We start from the raw sequence: 23,476 nt of genomic DNA on the forward strand, positions 1-23,476 counted from the left end.
GCATCAGGGTTGTGTTTGACGTCAGGTGGGCGTGGCCAGTTTGACATCACTCATGTTGGGATCACCTGTGGTGGCGAAGTACTAAGGCAGGGCTTGCCTCAGACCCTCCTCCCTCTCATTATAATCTTCCTTCCTTCCTTCCTTCCTTCCTTCCTTCCTTCCTTCCTTCCTTCCTTCCTTCCTTCCTTCCTTCTTTCCCTTCACCTCCTCCTCTTCTCCTTCTTTCTTCTTTTTCCTTCCCTCTTCATTCTCCTTTCTTCTTCCTTCCCCTATTTTCTTATTTTTCCTTCCTTGCTCTCTTCCCATCTGTCTTTCTTTTTCTTTCCTCTTTCCCATTCTCCTTTCCTGTCCCTTCTTGAATGCTCAAATGCAAAAGGGGAAACATTTCTTTTGCTAGCCCTCTGCCAGCATCTGTACCCCCCTGGGGTCCCATTTTTGCCATGATGGCCTCCTCTGCCAGTGAAAACTGAGCTGGGTGTGTGTGTGCATGCCTCAGGCCCCATTTTCATTGGCAGAGGGCTGCAGGAGGCTGTCGTGTCCAAAAACGGAGCCCAGGAGAACCCTGCATGGCTCTCCCGGGCTCCATTTTCACTGGCAGAGGCACTGTGGGCCAGTCCTTTGCTGTTTCCAGGGCATTTGACACCCTGACCTAGATAGAATGAAGTACAAAGACACTGGGTGCCTGGATCGGCCAGAAACTCAATTGTTGCTACCAATTGGCTCCAGCAAACCTCACACTAGGAACCTCTACAGATAGGACGTAATTTTCTATAAAAATGTTCGTAGCTGATAATTTAGCAATTGTTCCTTTTATCTCCTGAAAATAGGAATGCCATGTAAGCAAAGCTTCCTGGCTCTACAGGATTCAGGAAAGTACCCATATCTCTCCCCACTCCCTGCTATTATTCAGGAACTAGGTTTTTTTATATTAATGAGCTGTTCAGTGGTATAACATACAACTGATAGAAAGAAGTGTACTCAGGCATCATGAATAGATGCTAATTTCAGTAAGCTAATAACAAGGACTAGTGGTTTGGTAATAATTCTTGAGTAGAAATTCTAAGCTGCACATATAACATGAAAGGAGAAAAGGCTTTGCATTCTATTTAAAAGTGCTCGTTGCAGTGCTGAGATTCCTTTGTTCTCATCAGCTATAAGTGGAATTTAATTCCTTATTTGCACAATTGAGTATTGTTTCCAGGAAACTAAATTGGAAAGGAACTCAATTCTTTTTAATGATAAGCGACTTGGTGAAGCTTTGAATGTCTGTTTGCAAAGTGAAGTTAATCAGATGCTAAAACAGGTCAAGAGGTGGCTCTCTTAGGATACATGTTATACGGTTTGTACTTTTGCAATGGCAATCTTGCACATATTCTGCAGCTTCAAAAGAAAGCTTGCTTTGTCAATACATTAGTAGGCTCAGAGGCCTTCTCTTCTATTGTGTTGTACGCTTTCTAGCCCAGCATTGCCCGAGATCCTTGTCTTTGAAAACTTGACTGTTCCCCCAGGCCTAGTTGTTCAGTATTTCATTTTATATTTGGCATGTTGCATGTGTTTCTTCCTGAAGTGGATGGTCTTATTATTATTTATTACTTTTTACAGGGTAAATCACTAGAATCATTGGATAGCCTCTAGATTAATTGGATGTTTGCCTCCTACCATTATGAAGGTCTGTAATAGGCATGGAAGGAAGTGGAGACATTTGATTAAAGGGTGTAGTAGAGCCTAATAAGATTATGAGCACCCAAAAGGAGACAAGCCCATCAAAGTTTTGTGCTGTTTATTCAATAAACCTTTTACAGACAGAAACAGAAAATTTCAATACACAAAAACACCTTCTTTACAGGACATCATGAAATAATCAGGCGAAATTCTATAAGCTTGAGCTTCTCCAGTGGTTTTTACACAATTAAGTGACTACTGTCTGCTTAAATGTTGTAGTTAAAAAGTTTTATAGAAATTCATAAAAGGTAACGTACAAGTCCAGATACTATTTTTTGACAAAGATGTTTCTAACAAGGAAAGAAAATCCGTACAAAAATATTTCCGACTTTGTCTTGCTACATGTGTTGTCATCTAAAGTGGGACAAGCCCGGTCTCCAACAGACTTTAGGACAGGGGTGTCCAAACTTGGGAACTTGAAGATTTGTGGACTTCAGTCCACAAGTCTTCAAGTTCCCAAGTTTGGACACCCCTGCTTTAGGAGAATCACCAGACTTTTCAATAAAAAGGAAACATTCTTCCCCTACATTAAAAGCAGCAATCTCTTCTTCAGTTAAAATTTCTTCACTTTCTCTCTGAAAATTATAACTTAAAGCAAAATGAACAAATAACATTTTACCACTGCACCCTCAACAACACAAACTCTAGATATTCAATAGAATAAAAGCATATTGCACATAGTATTATTGCAATCCTGAGAAACATTCCATAAAAATACTGTCATTCAGTGACAATAGCTCCACATCAAGTGGCAACTTCACACAGTAGTAGATGCCTTCAACATATCTTGAAATTGGAACCACACAAGTCTAGTACAAAACGTAATCATATAAAATTGTTTAAGGCCATGATCCTAAAGTACGTTTATATATAAATATTGGGGCACTGGGGCAAGGCAAAACCTGGCAATGTGTTGTCAAATCTATATTTTTAGAAGAGAATCGGTGGTGGGGGCATGGTACTGTAGCCCACCCATTTCCATCAATTATTTTCTGCTAATGTTAACCCCTCCCCGCTTTTCCAAACCTACAGTTCTTCCTAATTCTGGAGGCCAGCTAGAAAGGACTAAGTTAAGGTGCTAGAACAGCATTTGCAGAAAGAGATTAGCTTTCTTTATCATTGTGGTTCATTCCTTGCTTTAAATGCTAATATTCAAAGTGAATTGTTATTTACTTTGTCATGTTGATTTACGTATTGCCTTGAAAATAACTTGCATGGCAACCTATCTCAATAGTTATTTATAGTATTATTCCAGTTAGTATCTTTTTAGGAATGCAAGTTTTCAGTTGTTTGATCACCTTCTATTAACCTTGCATTCCTTATTCTTGAACGTTTTAAGTGTTCTTTTCTCTTTTAAGAGTCCTTCTATGTATATTTTTCTCTATTTTTCTAAGTCACATTGCCAATTCCTAACATCCTATAATAAAAGGCAGCAGTTCCCTCAAAAATTAAGGGATTTAACTATTTTTCTTTACAGTGGACTTCAAGTAAACATTAATCCCTGATATAACTTGTAAACCATATTTTCTCAACAAATGACTGTTTGTGACATAAGGCAGCAGCATCTCAAATATCTAGAGGTACTTTAAAAAGGCAATTAAAAATACTATACATATGAAACTCAAATGGTCCTTAACCTAATGTATTCAAAAAGTTCCCAAGTATTTATCTCCCTATTTTCATGTTTAATATATTGCTGTGTGAATCTTCCAATAAGCAACAAGGAAGTTTCTTCATAAAGTATTCCACCAGAGAGAAAGAAAGAGAGAGAGAGATCAAGGTGAGTGCAACAAGCACTGGCCTTTTTATCATCAATAGAAGGTTCCAGGGCTAAAAACTACAATCATCCATCTGACAAACCTCATCAGGGAAGCAACTGTACACAGGTGTCACAGGGAAGTTACCTTACAGCAAAGGTTTGTCTTATGGAAGAAGCTTTCCTAGGTCTTCCTCCCTCAAAATGAAGCCTGGTAAATCTGTGTGAAAACGGTGAGGTATATTTTTTGCATTTTTCTCTTAAAAGTCTTGCCTCCTTACAGAGCACACGTACTGAGAAATCAAGATTCATTTGTGAGTTGGATCTGCTTTTTGTCCAGCCATTTCTTCATAGAGCCTGCTGATAGTGACATGGGTAATCTGGTTTGTGTGTGCCAAACCTGTGTGTTTTTTTTTCCTGGCAAAACTTCCTGCCTCTCTCTGGCTCCCTTTTTACATAGGCACTCAGCCATCCAAACAGCCTGCTGTGTATGAGTGGTGCCTGCTGAAGTAGCTGCTGCCGTAAACCAATGAGAGGCAATGCCTGGATTCTGTCGAAATGGCTACCTGCATCGTGATTGGCCTTTGGAGAGACACGGTCTGCAAAACAGGCTGGAAATTCTCCTGCAGGGCAGAATAAGTACTCAGCGTACTATTCCCTGAACTGAGGCCACTGGATCGAGGAGCTTGCAGGGAGTCCCGATAAGCGGAGCACAGATCCTGTATCGGAGAACAGAACTGTGGCAGGACAGCTGAGGGCTGGGGGTGGTACTGTGGCTGTTGGAAGAGCACCTGAGTTGGCGTCTGGAGGTTTAGGCTTTCCATAATTTGCTGCTGCTGCTGCTGCTGCTGCTGTTGCGACAGGCTCAGGGAATCCTTTTCCTGTGTATCTTTTCTGGGGTCCTTACTGTGAACTTTGCTAAGAGAAAAATAAATCAAAAACACAATCAAACCACGTTTTGAAAAGAAACGTGAAACTAATTAACCTAGGCAGTGCTGAGAAACAAGTATCAGCTAGCACTGATGATGTTACCTAGTTTGCGTAATCAAACATCTGCCAGAAAACAAGCAAGCTCAGAGAGCACCAAGGACCCTTCATGGCAACCCTGAGCTACAAATATTCTCCTCTATTGGCAAATATCATGTATCAGATTTAAGTCAGTGGCAATATTTATAGCTACAATAATTGTTAACAACAATGGACAAAAACATTTCCAGCTTCCCAGATACCCAAGATAGTAGAACTGGTTTAAATCTTTAAAACTACGGTTAGATTCTATGTTGTTTGCTATCCATAAATCAATTATGTATACAGGTTTTAAGAGATTAATAAACTACAGAGTTTGAAATTCCTGCATTACCTAGATAATGGGAGAGTGTCTTATCTTCTATACCTCGTGTGTCAGTGGACCTTAAACTATTACTTATACAACAAAAATATAATTGGACTCAATTACATTCGTATAGAAAACTGTCTAGGAGAGCACTATGTTGGAGATAAAAACACATGTTTTTCCATTGGCCTATACTTACTATGTTTTATGAGAAAATAGTGGAGTACTTATAAATTTGACTGTACAACAAACAGCTAATATTTTCAGAGGATAGTATTCTCTTGAATTACATATCTAATACACAGAATCTGACAACTGGACAACATGAATGGACTCTGTGTGCTATGTTACAATTAAAAGATTGATATTACATCATTGGAAAGGTAAATGTATGGCCTCATTTACTCAATGGATTCAAGACCAAACTACACTTGCTATCCGAGGGGATTGCTGATAGACATAGACTTTGTATGGATAACTATAATGAAATATGGGACTCACTTAGCAAAGTACAATAGATTTTAAAAAGCATGATTGTCATATAATATAAACATTTTATTCTGTATAATATAAATATTAGATAATTATATAAAATTGCAACTGTTCTTATAGTTCATATTTTTTTAATTTATTTATTTTAAGCACTTGTCACATATTTTTAATAATGTGTTTATCTTGTGCTTTGTCCCTTTTGGGTTTTTTCCTTTTATAATTTAAAATGCAATATTTTTTTAAACAAAAATATGAAACTTGGTTGCCGAATAAATAAACCTCCTCATAATAACCCATATGCTGCTGGGGGGAAATTAAAATTCCTGAACATTTTATGTTTTCAGTACTTTTATAGCTGAATACCTTTTACATTCTCTTGTTTCAAGTTCAGGAAAGAGAAACTAATGAACCAGAGTTGATGGTGTGTATTTTAAAAGTTGCCCGTCAATTTGCTGATATGGCAAATATTTATGCAGGAATATATTATATGAACACAAAGTACCATCTATTATATTAACACACTGCAAAGGCTTAGGACAAGGGGAGCAGAAACTACATCATCCAAGAGGAGGTGTCACTTGGTAAAATCTTGGATCAGGGCAACCACAGAGCCCCTCTCTATAGACCAACATTTTATTTCTGAATGCATGCATAAGTCACTGAAGAAGATTCATTACTAATAGCAAATCCTTTTAACTAACTTGCACATATTTTCCTGGGTTGGTGCAACTACCTTTCAAGACCAGAAAAAGACACAATCTCTTTTTATGAGCAGCCAATAGACAAGGAACCCACTCCTGCCTACTTTAAATTCAAGCTTGGCGCCTGTCCGTTGCATAACACTGTATTGGAAGCTCAGGACAATGGTCTACTTCACTTTGAAACTTACCCAAGCATGAGTTCAATGCAAGGAACAAGATGTTCCCAGGAATAACATGTCAGCAGTTGAAGCTGTATGGTCCACGGGGGAGAGATCTCAAGGTAGATGCGGGAGGCACCCACGCAAGCAGCAGCAACCAGAGAAGGCCGAAAAGAGAGAAAAACATGATCTGGGAGAGGGGTGGGTGGGTAGGGAAAAGAGGAAACAAACATGTAAGACTGCTGTTTAAAAAAGAATTATCTTTGGGATAAAACTGATTAATACTGAGGTGACGTGGCTGTTTGCAGGGAACATCATGGAAAGTTACTGAAATCTCTTAGTGTGCTAGGTAGCAACTCACAATATGAAAGATGCTTTTAAATAGGCATTTACTTTACTGCTTCCTTTAGACCAGTGGTTCTCAACCTCTGAGTCAGGACCACTTTGGGGGTCGAACGACCCTTTCACGGGGGTCGCCTAAGACCATCGGAAAACACATATTTTCAATGGTCTTAGGAACCGAGACACCAATTTTATGGTTGGGGTTATGAGGAACTATATTAAAGGGTCGCGGCATTGGGAAGATTGAGAACCACTGCTTTAGACCTCTTACACTGTGATCATGAGGATGCTTAAAAATTAAATCAAATTCTGATGCTGTTGAAACAATGAGGCTCCTAGAATGACCTGCAGAGCCAGGGCTGCTCAAGGAATGTGTGCTTATTTTGCAAAGCCCATCCTCTCCCCACCCCTTGGCTGAATGGAGGAAGGTTAAAAACGAGAAGGTCTGCAGGAGCTTCTCCCTGAGTTCCAATGGAGTGGTGCCCTGTTCAGACTGCTGGAAATTTTAAATTTTGCTTTTATGGAGGATGAGGGGAAAAAAAAGGAGTTGACAGCTTCTCACTTTCCTTTGCAATATTGGAAAATGTTGAAATCACTAATAATGTGTTCAATTTATATGCTGCCCAATGCCTAGCAATTCTGCCCCCTCATTTCACAGGACATTGAAAATAATGTGATGCGGATAGCTGCACCGGAGAATGAATAAGCTGACTTAGCGAGTTGAGTCCTTTGAATACCACCAACAAAATTCATTGTCCAGCAAACATATAGCTGATCACACCCTGCTGATACTTTATAACCGAGAAATCACCATTTGGCACTTTTACATCCTTTAACAGCATAGGAAGAACTGAGAAAAGCTTCTTCTTCTAACTATCCTCAATCTTGCATTACCTCTAAGTTGAAAACAACCCAAGAACCAAAATTCAGCAAAGTTGCCATCATAGAGCTGAATCATGGATTGATGAGTTTTTCTAAAAGGGTTGGAGGCATAACGCTGCCTCCTAGTGGCATTTTCGTTCCCATTCTCACACGCCTGTTTAAAAATGTGCTTTAAATATTATTCCACATTATTTACATGTGGTGCAAATGTTGAAATATGTTCAATAAAAATATTTTTAAAAATATTATTCCGCCTCATCAGGGTTTTCCAAAGTCAATATTGACCCAGAAAGCTCGATGAGACTCTCCAGATGATTATTATCATTCATGGTAATACTCAATAGTATGTGCAGAATTATTTCCATACAATAACTGTTTGGGATCAATGAACGGTCTGAAATTTCATGACGGGGTTGATGGGTTGAACAGCTTGGAGGATCCCTGCCTTAATCCCTTCTGGTAACATTTCCCCTTCTTTTGGCCCTCATGATGATGATCATGAGGCTACACTGAAGCTTCGTACACCTCAAATGCTCCTAAACAAGATCCGATTATTACCTTGCAGTGAAGCTTCTAGGAACGAGTGAGAGTATTTCTCCATGATGGCTCTGAACTTGGTGACAGATGTGATGGGCCAGCCTTTGTGGAGGTCACCCTCACTGACAGAAGCGAAGAGGTAATAGTCAATGTAGTGTGCTGGGGTTGGCAGACAGAGATTCCAATTGAAGCTCTCCAGGAGCAACAGCTCCATCTTCAGCAGGTCTTTTTTTGTAAGCGTTAGATTAAGGCTGCATATGTAAGCAAAGTTGTTCAGCAGTTCTAGTTTGGGTACCTTATCCTCCTTCTCTTCAAATTTGCCTAAGGAAAGATGAACACAAGGAGATTGATTCAATCTCCATCATATACCATCATACTATATGTTTAAGCCATCTATAGATTCGTTAGTCCTCATGCATGCAAGAGGCTGAGAACTTTTTTTTCTGCTGTGAAAACCAACCACAGTTCCATCATGTCTGAATTTGTGGAATCATAAGACGGATCGAAGAGCATGTTCGACCTTTTCTCATTAGACAAATCCCAGTTTCAAATTCAAGTATCATGGATAACTCTGAAGCACGAAAGGGAAGAAAGAGAAGGAACCAACATAGGGGTTTGCCGCATTTTTTAATGCTAGCTAAACGCAACCAATAGAAAGGCTTAATGACGTAACATTCTTACTTAGTTGTGCAGGAATTTGGAAATATTTAGTCTAAATATTGCAACACTAATAGTTATAAATTTAGCCTTTATGTCTTTGAAACGCTGAATTTAAAATGAAATACACTGTAAGGTTTGCCTCAGAATTTCCAAACTTTGCATTCTATAAAAATCAAAGCAACAAAACATAAAAATATGGGGTGGAGAGAGAAGATTTAACAGTAAAGCATCTGCATATATCCTCAAAGTCCTTCATGGGAAAACAATAGAGCAGGGGTGTCCAAACTTGGGAACTTTAAGACTTGTGGACTTCAACTCCCAGAATTCCCCAGCCAGCTGGCTGGGGAATTCTGGGAGTTGAAGTCCACAAGTCTTAAATTTCCCAAGTTTGGACACCCCTGCAATAGAGCATCTGCATCCATCCATCTTTCATGGGGGAAAAAGAGGGGATAGTAAAAACCTTCCCAAGCCTCAAAAGTAATCCTGTTTAAATAAAGATATGCTGAATAGATAAAAAAGATACCACCCAAAAAGAAATTTTTTAAATGTAATCAAGCATTTACCAAATTTCCATTCTATCTAACCAATTACAATAAAAACCAAGATAAACTAATTTTGACCAATTTATAATTCAAAACTGAAGCTGGTGGCTAGCACAAAAATGCAGGATTTGTTTTAAAACATTGTTTTAGAACCACTCTTTACCTGTAGGATTGCCCACATACCAATTAGTCTAGGACAACAGACTGTTTCCTCAAGGTTTTCCAAAGCTAGGATAATTTAATACTGTGCAGTACATAACTTTTATAAGCAATACCACATGCAAATTATTTAAATGTGATGTATTGGCTGCAAATGCATTAAGCAATGCTTCTGGTTTTTTTTATAATTATACTGATATTGAATAGTATTCTTCAACCTGAGTAATTTTAGGGTTGTGACTTCAACTCCCACAATTTTCCAGCCAGCATTCCTGATGGCTGGAGAATTTTGAGAACTGAAGTCTATACTTCTTTAAAATTGCTAAGGCTGAAAAACACTTACACACAATGCTTTCAAATTTATCAGGTATGACCGAAATAATTTAGGAATACCGGTAGTCCTCAACGTTCGACCACAACTGAGCCCAAAATTTATGTTGCTAGGTGAGAAATTTGTTGAGTTTTGCCCCATTTTACAACTTTTCTTGTCACCTTTGTTAAGTGAATGACTACAGTTGTTAAATTAGTAGCATGGTTGTTACTATGTTTCCCTGAAAATAAGACAGGGTTTTATTTTCTTTTGACCCCCGAAATAAGCGCTTGGCCTTATTTTTGGGGAGGTCTTATTATCTTTGAGGTGCAGGAGGCAGCAAAAGTGATCACCTCATGGCTGCTGCTGTGTTGCAGTTTTTCTGGGGAGGGCTTACTTTAGCGTATGCGCTCTAAAGCCTAATTGGGCTTATTATCCAGGGAGGTCTTATTTTCAGGGAAACAGGGTGGGGGAATGTGATTTATCCATTGACATTGCTCGTCAGAAGGGGATCACAGGACTCCAGGACACTGCAACCATCGTAAATGTAAATCAGTTGTCAAACATTTGAATATAAATCATGTGGCCAGGGGCATGCTACAGTGGTCATAAATGTGAAAAATGGTCACAAGTCACTGTTTTCAATGCCGTTGTATCTTCAAACAGCCATGGTTGTAAGTTGAGCACTACCTGCATTAGAACTGCTCTGCAAACAATCACCAGATGGGAGTAAAGATTTAGCATATTTCGACTTCTTTGCTGTATCTAATAGATGCTCAGACACATGGAGCCCAGAATGGGCAACTCTAGATAACTGGTCATGGCTTCTAATCTTCCGGTTGTTCCTTTTTGTTGTAGAGTCCCCCCACAAGCACTTCATCCATGTTTCAGAATTAGCTAATGAGCTAATAATACAGATGAAATATCCCATTTCCATATTCAGAACATCAGGAGAAAGCTGGATAGTTTTGTCCGAAAGTCCAGAGTGCACTAAAGCTTGTACATTCCTGACAAGCTAGAATTCTGGTTTCTTAAGAAAGGAATCAGTCCTCACCAGAGGATTACTGATACTGTAACAAGTATGAATGTCAAAAACTCTGATCCTATTCTATATTCATAAAAATTATAAATGTGATTTTTTCCCTTCTCCTTCCTTAAGTTTCATGCATTTGCAATCAGCATTTTTCTAGCTTGTGGGTTCAAAATCAACATTCTGAGGGAGCAGAGTACAAAGGATGGACAATGAATAGTAGGAGACACACTGATTCCTTCTCTTGTTTTGGTTGTTTTATTAGCTGCTGCTTATCTTCCCCCTTTCAGATTGGTCTTTTGGAATCTAACTGCACCAATAGGTCACACTCTCCTTAAAAAGGCTGCTCAAAAAGGTTTTGTGTGCATTTCATTTGTTTAGGACCATGACAGCTTTCCAACAAGGAATTAACAACCTGAAAAAAAAATCTGTGGCAATATTGAAATACGTTTGCTTAGACAATCCGTTAAAAGGTCTGCATTACCTTTAAAGACTTCTAAGGATGCGTTACAGAGTTAGACAAGCCACGGAGAAGCAGGTGGAGGCTGAACTACAATTTCCAGCAGCACCAGACAGGATGTTCAATGGTTAAAGGGTCTGGGAGATTTTCCGCCACAAATACAAGGCTAGCTTAGCTTCTACTTTTGGTCTTCCAATATCATAGCAATGTACTGGGTAAAAACCGCTTTCATGTCATTACTAGACTATCTAAAGGCCACCACACTGAACACACAACTTACTTTAGCATTGTTCTGTTGTTCTGGACTGTACAGGTTGTCCTTGACTTACGACCACAATTGAGCCCAAAATGTCTATTGCCAAGCAAGACAGCTGAGTTTTGCCATTTTACTTCTTGTGCAACAGTTGATAAGTGAATCGTTGCAGTTCTGAGTAACTCGGTTATTAAATGAAACTGGTTCCCCATTGATTTTGCATGTTAGAAGATTGCAAAAGGCGATTTACATGACCCCAGGACACTACAACCGTCATAAATACATGCCAGTTGCCAAGCACCCACTCTGATCATGTGATCATGGGAATGCTGCAATGGGCATAAGTATGAAAACTGGTCTTAAGACACGTTTTGCAGCGCCGTTGTAACTTTGAACAGTCACTAAATGGGTGGTCAAGGACTACCTGTAATTTGAACAATTATTTCTGCACAACAAGAAGCTGAAGATATCACTAAAAAAATTCAAGCCCAAAGATTACTGAAATGCTGTCTTAAAAGCGATCGTCTCTTGATGCATTATATTGCACGGTTTACAGTGGCTTTCTCTGTGCTTTTACTTGAGAAAGACCCTTCCCCACCCAACTCAAATTGCATGATTTCTGTATTATCAGGTAAGGTGACTTACTTGCAAGGAGAAGACATGCAATTGAAACGACATATAACTGCTTCACAGTAACATCATAGCGATCCATAAAAATGTCCAGCAAGTAGACAGCAAGGTGCCGAGCTGTGGGACAAAGTTGGCAATGGTTGCTGAGGACGGTAAGGAGGTGAGCAAAATAGCGCCGTCTTTCGATTTGCGGAGAATGAGCCTTGTAGACCGGCAGTTTCAACTCCTATGGCAACACAAACAAGGGTGGGAGGGAAAGAAAAGGGGAATATCCATTTCAGTAAAGAGAACATCCAGATCACCATTGCACCACCTGTTCTGGCAAGTAGATAACCACCACAGGAATACAAAATGGTCCCATCCACCATTCCGCCCGGATAATTTGGTATGGAAAAGCAATTAAATTTATACAAATTGTTCGTATTCTAAGAAATAAAGAAACTTGTCTATGGAGAGAGATCGTTAAAAAAAATCCCAACAGCTGTTACGTTGGATATTAAGCTAAATACTTAATCACATTTCTGATGAAGACTCATTATTTGCAAAATCTTATGCTAACAGTGACATTTGATTATCCTGACCTATGAAAACCAGGCTCTGGATTCTTTTTTTTCAACTGAGGTTCTACGAGAAATCATGATAGACCAAATAAACAAAGTTTTTCAAACTGTAGCTCATAAAGAAGGAAATTTTCCAATAATACAATTTGATGGCTGACCTGCTACTTTGCTGTTGTTGTAAAGGTCATAAACGTGGTAGAAATGACTTGTATTGTGAGGTTTTTCATATTTTTAGGCAGGTGTTCCTTAAGACCTGAAAATTATGTCACGGCTTCCTCCAAGATTAAAAAAAAAAGGTGAGAAAGACTGCTACTGACTAAGGAGATTGTCGTTGTTACTATAGAATCTTCACAAAAGAATACTCTTCTGTATATTTGAAGACAGGGGTGAAGGCAAAGGTAATGGGAGATTTACTTAAAGGAAACAACATCCTAGAATAGTGCTTTTTATTCTTATATTCAGTCGGTTAGATAAATGATGCATAACAATTTATCTAACCAACTGAATATAAGAACAAAAAACACTACGTAGGATGTTCCTTGTTTTAAGTGAATTCCCCATCACCTTTGTGGAATTCAAGAAGCAAAGTCAGAATAGAAAGCAGCTTTACATTAACAATACTCTTGGCAATGCAACTTGTGCTTTTAAAATTTAGATGCATTTGCTTCAATAATTCAATGCCTGGGAGCAAAAGAATGAATTATGTAAATGTAATTGACTTGTCTACACTTTTGAAGCAGGAGCAAGAGTCTGGAAGGTGTCTGTGAAGGTATGTGATTTAATCTCCCTCGAAAGACAAGCTTGATGATTTTCCCCAACCTTTCCAACTAACAGGAGAGGGAAAAGATTAGATATTCATCCAGTTCACAAATAACTCAAGTTTCTAGAACCAGTGCATGCTGTGATGGTCACTGTTTATGCTGGAAGAGCTAGCTGCACTCAAGCAGTTAATTTTGCCAAGGAACAATGCAGCCCAAAACCATGCCATTAGCATTCTGATCAGAGAAGACAACTGGGTGAAGCTTCAATGTCTCTTCCCAACTTTCACTCTAAGTTTGTGGGGGGCATGGACGATATAACAAAAGCAGAGGTCTCCCCGATAGGTCTTCAGTGCACTGCCATCAAAATGGAACAAAACAATTTAACACCTTTGAGAAATTCTATATACTAGTTTGCAAAAAATGTTATTGATACTAAGTCCTGAAATTTAAAATCCAGGTCCAGATATGTTCTACTTCACTTTGTTCAGTTTTCTTTTAAAAAATGGACTAAAATGGTCAAGTTGCTTTGTTTGTAAAGACTTGATAAAATCTCTTAAAGGATCACAAGTAAATATTTATACCATGGTAAAGAAGACCTGATTTCCCCAGGTATATATGCTCAATTATCTACCGGGATGTACCAGGTGCATTTACAAACAGGATTAGATGTTCCCACAAGTCTTTGTTCAAGAAGCAAAACCAAATCAACATTCCTTTCAAAGACAGAATATTTTGCAGTTTCTGAGTTGGCTGGAAAATAAAACTGGATACAAATCCTCAGAAAACTACATCTTCGTCATATTTAGTAGGCAGGCAAGCAGGTATTCTATAAAATACCTATTCTATACTTTAAAAGCCACATTTATCCATCGTCAAGGGAGCAGAACTTAAGAAGGGCAATGAAGTTCATTGCTTTGATTTTTTGAAATGCCAACCATATAGATGTGATATATAATGCTACCAGACAGAGAAGACACTTCAATTTTGCACTAACACTAAAATACTAGTACAATTTAATTACTGATTGGTTTAGCATACTCCACAAAGAATCACAGAATCAAAGAGTTGGAAATCCTGGAGATACTCTAAGCATCTCCACTGTTTAGTGTAGTATCCACTGGAGCATCTGTGAGAGATGACCATGCAGCCTATCTGAAGACCTCAAGGGAAGGAGACCTCATAACTTTATTTGACAGCCTGTTCCCACTGAGAGCTTGTACAGTTCAAAGTTTCTCCTACTGTCTAGCCTGAATTTGCTTTCCCTAATTTTAATAAACTACACTGCACTTTTAATCCTGACTTTTTCAACAACAAACATCTACTCATTCATCTAAGTGACAGCTTTTGGGTCTCTGTTATTTCTTCTCTAACATTACTCACCTTTTGCTCCATTTGGCCCTGTTGTTTTTAAACTGCAGCGTGTAGAACAGGATACACTACTCCATATGAAATCTGATCAGGCATTATAAAGTTGAAAAAAGTACTTCCCACTATGATTTTTTTGGCTGGTTAATGTACCCCACAACACCATTTTAATTTGCAGCACACTACTGATTCATATTTAATTACTTTTCACAAGTTTTATGGCCAAGTCAGATCTCCATCATCTTATATGTATCTATTTCCTACCCAATATAGAACATGATAATTCTCTGTTAAATTCCACTGATTTCATTTTAGCATACAGTTCAAAAGCTTGTCTGGAGTTTCTGGAACTTCCTCTCATTCAACTAAAATATCAGCCACACCTCGCAGTTTTGTGCCAGTTGCAAATTTTATAAATGTCCCATCAATTCCCTATCTAAACCATTGACAAAAATGCTATATGACATAGAGACCAGCACAGAGCCATGGGCACTTCCTTGGATATTTTCTTCTAAGGCAGGGGTGTCCAAACTTGGGAACTTTAAGACTTGTGGACTTCAACTCCCAGAATTCCCCAGCTGGCCGGCCGGCTGGGGAATTCTGGGAGTTGAAGTCCACAAGTCTTAAAGTTCCCAAGTTTGGACACCCCTGTTCTAAGGCGAATAACAACTATTGATCGCTACTTTCATAAATATTGAGCTCCAGCCTCAGCGTATATTAATGCCAGGGTATACCCTTAAGATCTGGGGTCCTGCTATATGAGACACAGAACCCGGGGGGCAGTATGAAAAGAGGGATCAGCCTAAAATCCCTATGTAGCCACAAGGCCCAAATCTCCTCGAATGCCGTTGACCCTTATGTAACTCTAATCAGATGCTGATATTTAGTTGAGAAAATTCCCGTGCAAATGCTTTTAGCAATAAACCAGCTTAATTGAACTATTCTTGACTGCTGAAAATATTTTATATTAACTAGAAGGCGTATGGTTAATATCCAACAATAAGACATCATGTGTACAGTTAAACACTGAAAGGAAAATGTTTCATTACATATAAAAATTAGAAGGAAAAAACCCAGCTTTGAAACCCAGTCTGAGTTGCAGTATGTTTCAGTCTATGCAAATAGGTTAACACCTACAACCACCAGCCTATAGAAATTTCTAGCCAAAGGGCTGCTTCTGCCTAGGTAATGTTAATTTTTCCAATTAGATCAGATCTCACCACTCACTAGACATAACTGGGAGGAGCAATCACAACACAAATCCTTCAAAACTGTTATCAGTATTAACAACTGTCTTTCAGGCTTTGTGAAAACACAGTGTTATCTTTCACCAATCAGGCACTGAAAAGTCAAGGAGAACATTTGGGCTGGGGAGGGGGGAAGAGGGGAGAGGAAACATAAGAAATCTGTTTCTTCTATCTAGCAGGCTCCAGAGGTGCCAACTCCACAAAGCAGAGGTACACAATCAGTTTTATACTAAGATTTCTACTTGCTTTGATGTGATGTACCAGACCCTGCACGTCAAACGTTGGAGTCAGTAAAAAATAAATAAATGTGGTCTAAATTAATAAATAAATTAAAATAAGAATAAACATACAGTTGATGTTACTTTCTATGAATAATATTCTTCTATCTCATAAGAAATTATAATTTGGTGTCAACCTTTCTGGGTGAAACAAAGTTTTGGGGCCATTCTAGAGTTTTTATATCTCTGTCCTAGGAAATTATGGAAACTGGAGATCTCTGACACAAAGTATGAGCACATTCACAACCCAAGTACTTGAAGTATATCCAAAAGGGTGTGGGACATAAAAATAATGCAAATGGGTCTTAGCAGCAGCATTGGTGTGTAGTGGAATTATTTAGTATCTTCAGAGGCAGAGATACTGTAAATAAATAAAATCTCAGGCTCAGATCTACCAGAGTTCATTAATTCATGGTATTTTTCTGTATACACATGGAAACAATTAGGAAAACATTCTCTTATGGCAAGATCCTCATCATTAGCTGTTAATTTATTGTGGTTTATAGCCAATAAGGAAAAAAAAATCGAGAATGAAATGGTCTTTTGAAAATAATCTAGTATCCTCTAGGGGTAGGGGAGGAATAATTTAAGAGAAAATTAAATAGCCTGCTCAGAAGAAGAGACAGAAGACAACATTAGAATATACCAAAGTAAATATTTAGAGAAATAAAACCTCTTAGGAGATTCTAAGCGTTGACTGTTTCTTATTACAAGTCACGTTATGTTACTGAATGATGCAAATAGGAAAGAGCTCTGTTCTATCATATGTTCAAAGCATATAAAACTCATGCTTACTTTTTTTTGCATTTTTTTTCTTTGAAAAAGCTAACATATGCATTATTGGCAACACAATGAACAAAGGGATAGCCTAATCAAAAGAAGCTAAAAAATGTGCAACCTATGGCCATGTGTGCTTTCAAAAACACACCTGTCACACAGTTTGTTCATCATAATTGTGAAACATAAACCAGTTTCTGTTTTTCATGCAGTGTGCTGAAAAACACAGCTAGATTTTTTTTAAATGCCAAAGGTCCTTTTCTCATGAAATGTAGTAGTAGGCTACTTAACAGACATAATTCTGAATATTGCTGAAATACAAATCTCCATACCAAAGCCATAATAGTGCAGAAAATAGTTAAAAACCACCAGAGAATTATTCAGTGCTAAAAGGAATATCTGTTATGCAGTATCAGGGACTCTTCTCAGGAATCTTTACAATTGTAGGAGGTATATAATAGATTAAAAAAAGTCATCTTTCATTCAGTGGATTCCAAATCAGAGAAGTAAATCCAGCTGTGTTAAGAGAAGATTGCTTACCTCCAGGACTACAGTAGCTTGAGTAAGGACCTTTCTCTGTTTGATGGATCAACTCAGAAAATAACCAAGCCAAGAATCAACAAGATTTGACCCCAAGTAATGATGCTATGTTGTAGCCTAATTGATTTTGTTGCAGATGTACCAGTGATCACTTATAGCCCGGGCCTCAAAATTGGCTCCTGAATTAGTGCAAAGAATGTATCTCCTACACCTATACTACATCTATCCATAGCTTTTAAAAAGTATTTCCATCTCAGAGAGTACATTGCAAGATAAAACTGTCTGAATTATTAATCATCTGTTCACGTGTTTAAGTTACATTTTGCTTTTAGAAAGGAGGAAAAATATCAAGTTATGGGTACCGGATTTGGACTGCATAATGTGGGCATGCAGCAGATGGCAGCTTGGAATAATAATAATAATAATAATAATAATAATAATAATAATAATAATAATAATAATAATAATAATAATAATGGCAGCTTTATTTTTAGTAAGGTAATCCTTACTTACCAACTTCGTTTAGCAACTGTTCTAAATTACAATGCTGTAACCCCCCCACCCCCACCCCAAATATGTGACCAATCCTCACATTTACAACTATCACAGCAATTGCCATTCAGGCACTTTGCAACTGGTGTGCATATACAATAGTTGCAGCATCCTACGGTCTCAGGATCACCATTCCCGTGCTTCACAATTAGCTCCTGAAAACCAGAGTTCATGGAGAACACAGAAATAAAATCACAAATCATGGTTACTTGATGATGCAATCAATGACTAGTTTGACTCACTTAATGACAATGAGAAGTGGCAGGAGATCTGTCACATTCACGCAATTTTCCACTTAGCAACCAAGTTGCTGGTTCCAATTATGGTCATTAAGAGAGTACTAAAATGTATCATTTTCCCACGGAAAGCAATTCTTTCCATATTTACTCAGAAGAAAACATAAATGTACTTAAAGAAGAGCCTTCATCCATATATCCCCTAGTTCAGGGGTGTCCAAACTTGGGAACTTTAAGACTTGTGGACTTCAACTCCCAGAATTCCCCAGCCAGCCATGTAAGTCCACAAGTCTTAAAGTTCCCAAGTTTGGACACCCCTGAACTAGTTGAAGAACATAAGATAAATAAAGCCCCAGATGCATGTTTATCACATTCTTTGAAATAATTATACTAACAACTTCAAGAAGTCATGCTATCCATGATTTAATGGATGTCATGGTAATGGCAATTATATAACTGCTGTGGAGTTTTGCCAAAGGAAGAAGTACAGCTCTGAAGAGCCACGTCTACTGCAATGATCATTGGGGTGCTTGCTTTAGAAGAAAGATGAACCCTAAACAATAGACAACATTTTGAAAGATTTTAATTCAAGACAGGAAACCCTGGGGATCTGATTGGTTGGCTGGTTTGGGGAAGTTGCCCAGGTCTCTGCACCTCCTTGGAGTTAGTTCTATTGTTAGGCAAATCCACTTTCAGGAGGCAGAAAAGGTCAATTTGGCTGATGGGATTAGGCAAAGAGAGGAAGTGGGTTTGACCTTGGCCATATTCAAAAGGGGGAGGGGGAAGGAGAACAATCTCCATTTTATCAGGTCTATTTTTTTTCAGCTGTATTCATAGCAGATCCAGCCAGCTGGATTGCAGCTGAGAAATGTGTAGAACATAAGGTGTCCTTGAGAAAGATATGCAAGGCCTGAGGCGGGGATGGGGAAGGTAACACAACAGACAAATAAATGGACTTCCAAGTTTTTTAAAATTATAACCAACCACCTTTCTCCTTCCCTGCTGCCTCGGCTTCTTCCTTGCCTCTTGCATTCTCTCTGCCAAGGTCATCTTCCTTACTACATTAAATACATCTGCTTAAGAACAATTTATTATCTATTTGTTACAAACAGATCTTTCCTAAATAAAGTAGTTGCCATGTATGTTCAGCTCTTAGTAGCTTCGTTTAATTTCAGTTATAAAAAAAATACTTCCAGTTGCTTGAGTCTTTATTTGGAAGGACAACTGAACAGCCGGTTGTACCTGTTTTGAATTGTAGCAACAGTAAAGGATAGATAGAGAAAAGGAAGCAGTCGTCTAATCTAACCTTCAGTCTTAGTGTCTGATGAACGTCAGCTGCAAGGTCTCCTTTCCACCATGGCTGTTCCATCCTTAGACTTCTCATCCAAGGAAAAGCGTCTAGTGAAACAGGCAGCCCCTGCAAAGTAGGCAGAAATCAAAGTGAATTAGCAAATGAAATATGGACATAAGTAAACTTCATCCACTGTTTTTCAACAATCCCACCTACTCCTTTGTATATAAAAAAGGAGCCTAAAACATATTGCGATGTAAAATTAGGGATATGTAGGTACAGCTTAAAGAGATACAGTTGATGGCTGCAAATTTAGCTATATAATTCCGCTCCCCAGCATGAAAATAATTCAATCCATTAAACGTCCTCTACACCTGGATGCCTCTTTCAGATTTGAATCTGTGCAAAAGAGTTGCAAGCCCTCTTGGCCAACATCCAAGTCATCTTCTCAGCACGTTACCTGTCGCTCTGTTCTTGCTCAAAACAAGAGCAAAGAAGAGGCACTGATTGGAATACAAGTCATTATCGATCTCCGACTCACGCCCACTTTTCTTTCGGCCTGTGTTGGGGGAGACGGCACCGACTTCCCGGCGGGCCGGCTTTTTTTTTTTTTTTTTGCAACAAAACCCGAGATCCTCCGATAACCCGATTACAAACGGCGACTTTCAGATCCAACTCGCTTCCCCGCCCCATCTGATTTTGAGATTGCCGAGAATCAAGAGAAGCATTTTCCCGGGCTGATTTCAATCTCCCTCCTCCCTCTCTTTAGCAAGCACAAGTGGCACGAAACTTTTCAGAACTCCGCGGACTGAAACCTCTGACAAGCTGCCGCCCGCGAACCCCGCGTTAGCGTTACCTTTGCCGATCGCCCGCAAAAGCGACAGCCTTTGTCCTTTTCCTGAATCCGACGACTTCTTGCAAGGAAAAATCCTGCAACCCCGAGAAAGGGAAGGGAGAATCAAATTGCACCCCCGTCTGCCCCCCCGTGCTAATCCCAGCAGGGAAGATCAGCAATTGGTTGCATGTCCCAGGGGTGCAAGGCGGAGGGAAAGAGGATGTCTCCCCGCCTCCAGACCACCCCGCGCCCCAATTCTCGGCTCCGACTTGAAGAAACGACCTAATTCACTGGAGGTTACATACACACCGGCTTTCTATATTACGCACGCGCACACCTACCGCCCACTGGGCCTCTGGACCTTGTAGTCCTTCCCCGCTTCCTCTGCCTACACTTCCCCCCCTCCTTTTTTTTTAATTGCTGGGCTTCGGGCGAGCGCTGGATTGGCTGCGCGCCCGAGGGGCTCATTTGTTCGCGGCTGCCTTTTTTTCATATGTGCCCTGAAGCTGCCTGGGCGGTTCTGTCGCTGTACCTCAGTCCATTGTTGGCGCCATTCTCCATTTCTAAGGGATTTAGATAGAGCGTTATCAAAACATTGGGTCCTGCCCTCTTGAGCTTGAATAAGAATAATGGCTCCCCTCCTGCCCCTCTCAGCTGCTATTCATTGAGTAGTGGGAGGATAATGGAATTATCGTTCCTCTTAACTACAGGGGAGGGGATGCTTGCTCAGTTTCGTTATCCCCACCCTGAGTTTTGCCTTTGCTTTGATCAGCTCTGCTTTGGCATTTCGTTGCATAGCATTGCTTTCGACGCCCCTTTATCTTAACAGGTGTGACAGCACTGGGGGATATTTAATTAATATGGATTTACAATATGCCCGTTTACTGAAACAAGCTGCTATGATAAAGAAGGATTTTTATGGGAATCGATCTGGCCAATTAACCTGAGTTGTTGTGTAAAGAAACTGGAGCAAAGTGCTCTTAAAAATTCCAGAATATGGACAAGCTTGTGGAAACTTCATACAATTTAGCCTGCAAAAAAATTAGCAGTTGTTCCCAAAGTGCTTTATTGTTGCTTTCCTCACATTAATTGTGAGCAGCAAAACACTACCATTTTCCTTTAGAGAATATTTGGAAACCACCCGAGAGATGCAGTGCTGTACTGTTGGTTTGATGCCGCATTTGCAGCGTTTTTGTTTTTTAAGGACAGAAATCTGAGAGGCAGCTGAATTATTAGGCAAGTGTGCTCAGCACAAAGATAAATATATTTATAAAAACTCAGCCTATTAAACTCTTGCTAATTGCCAAAGTGCTTAAAAAAGAATAAAGGCAATCTATGGCATATCTCATTGTTAAATTTGTTTGGTTCCAGACAGTGGCCTCAGCAGGTAACTCTTGGAAATTCCTAGGTTGTAGGATAGACTAAACAGGAAAAAAACCCTGTCCAAATACTTTCATACTTTTCTTAAAAGAATTCTGTGAACAAGTCAAATTCAACTCAAGGGAATAATTACTTTTTAAACAAATCTGAATTTTGTCTTCACACAGTTTTATAGTTCACACAGGAATTATAGTTTAATGATCAATCAATCAGAATAGATCTGGAAGGGACATTGGAAGTCTTCTAGTCCAATACCCCTCCCCCCCTCAAGCGGGAGACAGGTTGTTAATTTGCTGACAGGGGTCTTTGATCCACACTCCCCAGAGAAGGAGTGCTAGATTGTAGGTTACATAATATTAAATGCAGGGAACACAGGAATGATCTTGGAGAAACTGCCTGACATCCATTTAAAAACATTTTAGTGTAGGACAATTAGAAAACTCAAACTAGTTCTGCCTTAACTGTCCTGAGTTGAGGAGAACACACAGGCTTTTAAGATTCAGTTACTATAGCTAAGATGAATAAAACAGAGTTGCAATCATTCTTGAGTCTGCTTTCTGACTTGGCTTCTCTTGAAGGGCTGCAAAAACATGCTTAATATCCAGGCATTTTGCAATAGTGAGGGCTCAGCTTTACAGTTGATACTCATGGCCATTTGGGAAGAGGTGCCTTCAAGTCAATTTTAACTCTTGGTGACTGCAGTTTTCTTGACAAGCTTTTTTGGGAATGCCCTTGTCTACTTCCTAGAGCCGAGAGAAAGTGACTGTCCCAAAATCACCCAGCTGGCTTGGTGCTTAAGATGGGATTTGAACTTCTCTCTGTTTCTATAATCTAGAGCCTTAACCCTTACAATACACCAAACTAGTTTTCAATATGACCAACAGCAAATTCTTAGATATTGAGTCTTGAGGATTTATCTCTGTCTAATGCCAATGCAGTAAATTAGTTCAGACTTAAGGTTGGTATCTTATTGCAGATAGCCAACTTGGAATGTGCAAGGGAGGAGCATTACTTACTAATGTTGATGTCTATAAATTCGACTGAGAAGAGTCCTTATAGTTAATACTCCTTGAGGCTTTTTCTCACTGTTGAGTGCTATTTTTACTATCCTTGAATCTATATAGCAAACTATACTAACAGGAACCTGGCTATTGTCCATTTCTAACCCACCTATTGCTTTTCTTCACAGTCATTGTCCAGTCACTTGATTTCCCTACAGAATGAATGAAAAATTGCAACAATTTTATACACCCTGAAGCTGCTCCTGGATGATATGGCAATAAAGGAGATATAATGCTACTTTGAAGAATCTAGGAGGAGATATAATGCTACTTTCAAGCTGCCCCTAAGGCTAGGGACAGGAATGGTAAAAGAGATAGCTATAGATAGCCAGGGCATGTTTATACTATGAATGGGTGCTAGCAGGAAAAGACTGTAGATTCGGATTGTCCTTTATTTAGCAGTCTTGTTCATTTGCCAATCATTGGGCAGACAAAAGGATAGAATGGATAGGTTATTGCTGAGAAATAGAGGCAGTCCTCAACTTACAACCATTCATTTTGTTTCCATTCAAAGTTATGACAGTATTGCAAGAAGTGACTTATGACTGGTCCTCGCACTTATGCCTATTACAGCATCCCCATAGTCACAATCAAAATTTGAGTGCATGGCATGTATTTTACAACAA

At 39.1% G+C, this 23,476-nt stretch overlaps 1 protein-coding gene across 4 annotated transcripts; it reads right to left on the reverse strand.

Moving 5' to 3' along the window:
• Positions 1-2,176: 2,176 nt before the first annotated feature.
• CCNJL (cyclin J like) lies at positions 2,177-21,008 on the reverse strand. Of its 4 annotated transcripts, none has more exons than XM_081937231.1 (7): positions 20,942-21,008; positions 20,431-20,504; positions 19,590-19,700; positions 11,983-12,193; positions 7,945-8,244; positions 6,193-6,352; positions 2,177-4,396 (listed from the first exon to the last, which is right to left on the reverse strand). In XM_081937231.1, the coding sequence occupies exons 3-7, from the start codon at positions 19,665-19,667 to the stop codon at positions 3,943-3,945; spliced, it is 1,203 nt and encodes a 400-aa protein (XP_081793357.1). In that variant the 5' UTR covers positions 19,668-19,700; positions 20,431-20,504; positions 20,942-21,008; the 3' UTR covers positions 2,177-3,942. The 4 variants fall into 4 exon arrangements, with proteins under 4 accessions (XP_081793357.1, XP_081793356.1, XP_081793358.1 ...); XM_081937230.1 differs by lacking the exon at positions 20,942-21,008 and adding an exon at positions 20,751-20,793; XM_081937232.1 differs by lacking the exon at positions 20,942-21,008 and adding an exon at positions 20,719-20,724.
• Positions 21,009-23,476: the final 2,468 nt, after the last annotated feature.

Source organism: Natrix helvetica (assembly GCF_964273705.1).
Source record: "Natrix helvetica genome assembly, chromosome: 1".
In the NCBI taxonomy this organism is placed as follows: Eukaryota; Metazoa; Chordata; class Lepidosauria; order Squamata; family Natricidae; genus Natrix; species Natrix helvetica.